Genomic DNA, 7294 nt, shown 5'->3' on the forward strand with positions numbered 1-7294 from the left:
TTACTCCACAATTCCTAGAATTTGATGCTACAAACATGGCGGTTACAACAATGTCCGCTTAGGTAAGACTCCCAAACCTCCCTCTTCCTTTCTAACACCATAAAGTTCTAAAGGACGTTGGAAACACTCTTGGTATATTTAAAAACATCGATCTAGAAATAATTGAAAAGGGTATATTCTCCTTTGTTAGAACTTGTGTTCAGATGGACCTTAACAAAGGCCTACTTGACCACATACAACTGAATCAGAAAAAAATCAAGTGGAATCAAGCATTAGATTATGAAACCTGACTTTTAGATGTCGTACTTGTTTTCAAACAAGTCATTTGCAGAATAGATGTCCTCAGGAAAAAAATAATTCAAAAAGGAAAAAGTGGCCAATCCATAAGCCAAAAGGTTGGAAGGTGTTAGAGCCTTACCTCTAAGAAGAAGAAGAAGACGAGAATGTGGAAAGTCAACCAAGAAAAAGAAAAGAAAATGTACATGAACATCAAGGAAATCATGCAAAAGATGGTATTGAGGAAAGGCTCGAAAGTGCAGTCCAAACCCTAATGTGAACCATCTCATTAGAGATTCAAACTCTTGATAGACCCGGGGGGCATAAAATGAGCTCATGTATCTAAGAGTTTTGATTTTGATGAAGAACCCACACTATCATCATCAAGAAGAGATCTGGCATTGGATATTGTTGAACCAAATTTGGAGGGTTGGCAGAAATTACACAAAACAAAGGGAAAAAAAGAAAAGTTAAATGATCATTTCCACTCTAAATTTTTGTATCCCTTTTGTTTAGTTTCTTTCATATCTATGGTTTTCTTCTATTATAGCTCAATGTTACTAGGTGTTTCTTCCTAAATGTGTTCAAGGTATACAAAATGTAATTTTGTTCTTTCATGAAATTATAGACATCGCGAAACCCCACAAAAAAAATTAAAACAAAAATATGAAAACAAAACTAACTTAGCACCATTTTACTTTATTGATGCATGTGAATCTATGATACTTATATAAAATCCATGATATTAATAACTTATTACCATTTTAATTTTGTTGATGAATGTGAATCATGAGATACCTATAGAAAGAAAAATCAATGTTATTAATTTATTAGTATATTACCATTTCAATTTCCTATTAAAGTGTAATAACTTATTTTGTTTGTTTTGATTTTTTAAATTAGACAGTTTTAAGTTTTCTTTGTAATTAAATAACTTCAAATTTCCAAATAATTAAATTGATTTTTAAACATATTTCAAATAATTAGTTTTTATATGATTTTTTGATATTAAATTACTATTCAAAAAACAATTTTTTTAGAATTTATAAATATTTATTTTCCTTCTAAATAATGAGTAAACTTAAAACATTGATTTTTTAAAAGACAAACCCCTTTAGAATAGCTAAAAAAAAATTCAATTTTCATCCCTTATAACTTAAAGATTTAAACAAAATCCTGACATAAACATTCAAATAAAATTTTAAAATAATTTTTTCCACGATTAAAACGCACCATATAAATTACTCATTTCCAATACTTTTCAAAATTCTGCCGCATAAAACCTCCCGGGATACTCCCAAAATACTTAAAAACCAAATTCTAACATTTTTGCTGTTCCACACCCTACCCATGCTACATTATATTTAGAAAAAATAAGACTATTGAGTACAACTTAAAGATTTAAACAAAATCCTGACATAAACATTCAAATAAAATTTTAAAATAATTTTTTCCATCATTAAAACGCACCATATAAATTACTCATTTCCAATACTTTTCAAAATTCTGCCGCATAAAACCTCCCGGGATACTCCCAAAATACTTAAAAACCAAATTCTAACATTTTTGCTGTTCCACACCCTACCCATGCTACATTATATTTAGAAAAAATAAGACTATTGAGTACAAAACTTAAATAAATGATTAGTATTTAATTATTTATTAAATTTTATGATAAATTCACGCATGTTACAATATTAGTGAGACTACTCACCAATGGATTCCAAAGCCCAAAACTCCAGAGAAATAAATTATAATGTTCCCAAAAATATTAACGAACAAATTCCAATAATAAAAGAATATTAGAAAATTAAAGCCAACCGCTATCTATTCACTACCCTCCAAATCACTTACCCCCATTCAGAACAGATTGCTCTGAACTACAGCGATTTACCTGTCCACCGTTGCAGGTTCTTCCCACTTTGACACAGCCGCCATCATTGACCTCATTCCATCGCTGGAAGCTGCAAAGAAACATTTAAAAAAAAGACGCTGGAATGCCGCGTGCGGCCGGTGGTATTGTGCGACGGATGTATTTTGCGTTTATTGTTGATGCCATTAAATTATTTTATAATAGCTGCCTCATCGGAATATGTGTAGTGGATACCACATATTCCATTGCTGGCAACACGCAGAACTTTGCCTGGTTTTGAAAAGTTGTTTAATTTGTGATCTGTGGTCTGCCGCTGCTTTGGATATCACTCGGAAAAAATAACTTCAATGTTTCTGCACATTGCATTATTTTACAGTAATTTATTTGTTTAGTTTAGAAGATTTGGCATCTTGTTGCAAATTTATGAAGGAATAGCAGATTTTGACAGAATATATTGCAATAATTTAATTTTCCTCATTTAAAAGCTGGAAAGATTTTGCAAAGTTTTCTAGGATGAACTCTAAGACTTTTCAGGGTATCAAACACTGTCTGCCAGATCTTCCGCTGTAACTACCTGCCATTTGCTTCGTTTCTTGTATTTTTCCACGGGCGGCATGGACTAGTGTCTGGTTTCTTGCTGGAAAAAGATACTGGCCAGTGGCCATATGTAGATACATTATCTGCTTCCTATCTGGTGTACATGTATTAAAGCAGGGATTATTTGTGCACTCTTATATAAATGCATCTTCTGAAGACGCAGTGATCCCGCCGATTCACAATGTCTGACGAGCTTGCTCATATTGTCTTTGGTGTATCTACAGCGGAAAATAACAGCAAACTGCAAAGTGGAGAAATCTTCACAGACAATGAAGACTTCGGAGCCTTGAGAGTCAGATAATTTCTCCACAGATCTAGCTCTGTAAAGTTCGCAGGAATTTTACTTAAAATATCAATTTTAGGCTTGTGAGATTATTTACCTGGAGGAGGACAAGAGATCTGCTGATTCAACGCTTTGGACTATTTTTAGGTCAGACATTATTTCTGGTTGACATTTTTCAGGTTTTGAGTTCGAAACTTGTCGGGTCAATTTAAAGGTCAGAAAAGTTGAGAGAATTGTGTCAAAATGTGCCACATAACTTCCCGGCCCTTCCCAGACGGTCCAATCCGCGCCAAGAGGGGGAAACAATGGCTCGACATGAAAGTATTCTGCCTGAAGTTGAACGCTTCTGGATTTAGCACAAACGTTCAGATTCCTGAATCTTTAACTCTCCATTTCTTACCACGCAGCAATACTGTGCCCTTGGAGATCAACGAGCGCCGATTTCATCCGTCTTCTAGTGCATTTCTCACGCTCCAACGGAACCGTGTCGAAGGAAAATCAAAAGGCGAAATCATATATGTCGGCACAGACACCATTCGGACGAGCGACAACCTCTGTTTTGAAGTCTACTTGAGGGACGAGCCTCTTATCTTTGGAACGCTGGAGAAAAAGCAGGAATTTGGCGAAGATCTCATGCCTGAAACGACATGGACCGTGGAGTGCAGCAGCCGGCTGGAGTATTCTTCAAAATTGTCCTGGGACGCCAAGTCCATCCCGACTGTAGACCTATACATCTCGGGTCGGAGCTCTCGCTCCCCAATAATTCTAAGTCAAACTCTGCAACTCCTTCCCAGAAGGAAACGCATCCACCATTGCACTTTGGATGTTATTCCGGAGGGAAACGACACTGAAGAAAGTTGCTCTGATTTCAGTGATACGGATCCTGAATCTGATGATTCTGAAAGCAGTTTCTCTGCGTCAAACAGCAGTTTCTCTGAGTCAAACAGTGGCCGTGACTGTGACTTTGATTGGGAGTCCAAGATGGAAGAACTGGAGAAGCAGGATGATTCCTGGATCGATTCAGGATTTAGGTTTGGTATTGGAATTGGTCTTGGGATATGTCTCGGGGTGGGATTGCTAGTGAGCACTTACCAGGGAACTTCCAGGAATCTCAGGAAGCAAATTCTATGTAGATAATTTTTGCGCGGTTTTGAGAGAAGCAGGACGCCATGAACTGGTCTCTATGACTTTCAGTTTTTCCATATCGATATCCTGTATATTGTATTTGATATGAGCATCTGGATATTGTATGTAAATTTTATATGAGTTTCTTTTAATCTCATTTTTCATATTCTTCTTAAAACTATTTATTATTCTTTTTAAAGCTATTTATTAAACTCATTATGAATGCTCTTATTATTGAAAAATGGATGGTGTAAATGAGGTATTATGGTATTATGTGCTATGTAAATGAAGTATTATGTGCAACTAGGTTAGTGGTTCAAATCGTCTTATTTACTTGTGGTTTGGAAAGGGCATATATAGTCGTTGGACGTTATAGTGGTAGTAGTTGGAATTGACCTATGTCAAGGGAGACTATATCAAGCCAATTGCTCATAAAAAACCGAAAGAAAAGAAAGTTAACTCTATAGGTTGACAATTAGTAGTCCAACTATGAAATAGTATTGGTATTTTCACTACATTTTTTCTGGTTAATTTTAATCAAAGTTTGGCAGAGATTTTTAAAAGCTTGAGTTCTTTTTGTTAAAAAATTGAGTAAGTTGTTTAATCTATAAAATTCTAGTGCCTTACAGCTTTCGAATCCATTTATGCATTAAAAATGTATTTTAAGCAACAAAAATTTATATTCTTGGTTGAAATTGTATGATGAGATTCTAGTGAAAAATACTATTTCAGCCAAAGTGCACCCTATAAAATACTAATATATATTCACTTAAAATTAAATCTCTACTATCCACAAAATTGAATTAAAATTCTAAAACCCATATTCCAAAGTTGTGAGAGAATTGTTTGTCAAAATGTGCCACATAACCTCTCGCCCCTTCCCAGACAGTGCAATCCACGCAAAAAGGAGTAAACACGGACTCTAATACCAATTTGTCACAGAGGCTTCCTCCAATGGAGAATGAAGTTTGCAGATGAAAATGATTCTGGATTGAGCTACACGAACCTTCAGACAGATCCAATGCAAACACGTTTTTTCAGTGGCCTCTTACCTATACAAGAAAACTGCACTCGAGGATCCTAAGGGAACCTCAGATGAACCTTAGACGAACTTCACTCAATCACAGAAAGTTTATACGCAAAGATATAACACAGAATGGAACTTCTTCTTTTTATTAAAAAAAATTGGATGTTACAATAGATGAGTATTACAAATAGATCCAAAGATCAACAAGACACAAAACTATCTCAGGCCAAACCAGAGATTGACTGCAAAGGCATTTACCAGTTATACTAGCTCATTATAAGCTAGGAACCAGAGGCTTCCTAGCCTGTTGCAGACTCTATCTATGAACCAGAGTAGTCTAAACCAAATGACTCTTTACCTATGAAAGTTCAGCCACTTTAGGTTCTCACCAGGCTCACAGGTCCTAATGTGTAGGCTTCTCAAACTTTCGACTCCTAGACTCTTACACACTGAGCTCTCTCAATCTCTCTCAAAACTCCCAATGCCCCAAATGGTTCTCTTCCCCCTTATTTATAAGAAGTTGGGAGGGGAGAAAAGGAATCCTATGGTACTATTGATACTCACTAGTGTCTTTTCCGTAGATGCTCTGAGATGTGGGTCAAATTGCACCAATCATTAGAGAAGTGCTCTGAGTCTTAGAGAATCGTCCGGTAAAGTCTTGTAATAATGACTTTTTGGGACAGGGAATCATCCTATAAAGTATACAAAGTGGATATGTAAGGCCTCCATTGATACCTTTATTTACATAGTGAAGATATTATCAGAATCCCACGATACCGGTCACACTCATCGTTAGGTGACTAGACATTTACATTATTTCACACAGTGGATGCTTTTATCGTGCAAAGGCCACAACAAATGAATATATGTACAATAATTATGTTTCGAACATATTTGTGTCAGGGAATCTTTGTTTGGAATATCTTCCACTAGTGTCCCATGCTTTAGAAAAGATGCGTCGAACTATCATGGGCTTCCCAAGTACTATTTGATGCTTTATTTTTGTCATGACTACCCATTGGTGATGTTTAGCCATAAAATCCAAAAGAATCCCATCATCGGTGAATCTGTTTAAATCTGCTACAGTTTTACAAGGTTGATTAAAGTAGTCCATATATTCTTTGCATGCTTGTTTGTATTCTAATTGGAAATAAATGGGGTGCATAGTAGTTTTGTTGATACCAAACCATGTCCACCATACTTTTAACCAGTTGGGCCAATGTAGTAGCTAAGTGACAAATAGTGATCCAAATTTTAAGAGAGTATAATAGGTACCATCTAGTTTGTCTCTGCAAAGTAGGTTCCACCATAACCTTTTATATCCAGAGAAATCATAAACAGAATCAGGAAAAATGAGTTATGGATTGTGTTGAGGCCACAATAGTGTATGGAAATTTGGATCTATAGCTCTATTTATCACATAATATTTGTGGAAAATATTAAATATGTTATCCCCCCCCCCAACCAGATTATGCTCAGGACTTTGAACTGAAGGTTTAAGGCATCTTCTGCTAGATTTGCTAGATGTCTAGAATGGTCAAAAACCATATCATGGATCCATTTGTTGGATTTTGGATAAACCTTTTGTTTTGGGACCAAATGTTGTAGATCTCCATGAGGTTGGAGATTTTCATCTAAGACCTGAGTGTTTCGAAGCTGCCAAGTTGGTTTCCAAGAATTTATATAATCTTCCCACTTCATGGAGTTTGGAATTTCTCTGAGAGTTTCATGACTAAGAACAGGATCCCATTCAATTACTATAACCATTAGATGGGTCTGTTCTTGGAGATTTTCTCTGTTGAGAAAATCAAGAATACAATTTTTACTTTCCTTTATGTGTTCAATTTCAAAATCAAAGTTTATGAAGAGAGCTTGCCATCGCGCAAACTTTGACTCTCCTGGTTTCTTGATATCTTTGGTTAGCACCTTCTTCATGGCTGAAGCATCAGTTTTGAGAAGAAATATTTTGTTTATTAGGTCTATATCAAACTTTTTAATGTAGTTCTAGGAAACTTTTACTTCTTTCTCAATAGTTGAACATTTTTTCTTTGCGGGATTCCACACACCTAAGGCAAATTGGATAATTTGTTCTTGATCTTCTTTGATTTTCTTG

At 35.5% G+C, this 7294-nt stretch overlaps 1 protein-coding gene across 2 annotated transcripts; it reads left to right on the forward strand.

Annotated features, from left to right (window-relative positions):
- The first annotated feature begins 2128 nt into the window (after positions 1–2128).
- On the forward strand, positions 2129–4332 carry LOC149211356 (uncharacterized protein At1g01500-like). Of its 2 annotated transcripts, none has more exons than XM_089391474.1 (2): positions 2129–2308; positions 2706–4332. In XM_089391474.1, the coding sequence occupies exon 2, from the start codon at positions 3273–3275 to the stop codon at positions 4164–4166; it is 894 nt and encodes a 297-aa protein (XP_089247600.1). In that variant the 5' UTR covers positions 2129–2308; positions 2706–3272; the 3' UTR covers positions 4167–4332. The 2 variants fall into 2 exon arrangements, with proteins under 2 accessions (XP_089247600.1, XP_089247601.1); XM_089391475.1 differs by having other exon boundaries at positions 2971–4332.
- Positions 4333–7294: the final 2962 nt, after the last annotated feature.

The sequence above is a fragment of the Pinus tabuliformis genome, chromosome 1_1 (assembly GCF_031772625.1).
Source record: "Pinus tabuliformis cultivar Carrire ecotype Pingquan chromosome 1_1, CPIR1, whole genome shotgun sequence".
NCBI lineage: Eukaryota > Viridiplantae > Streptophyta > Pinopsida > Pinales > Pinaceae > Pinus > Pinus tabuliformis.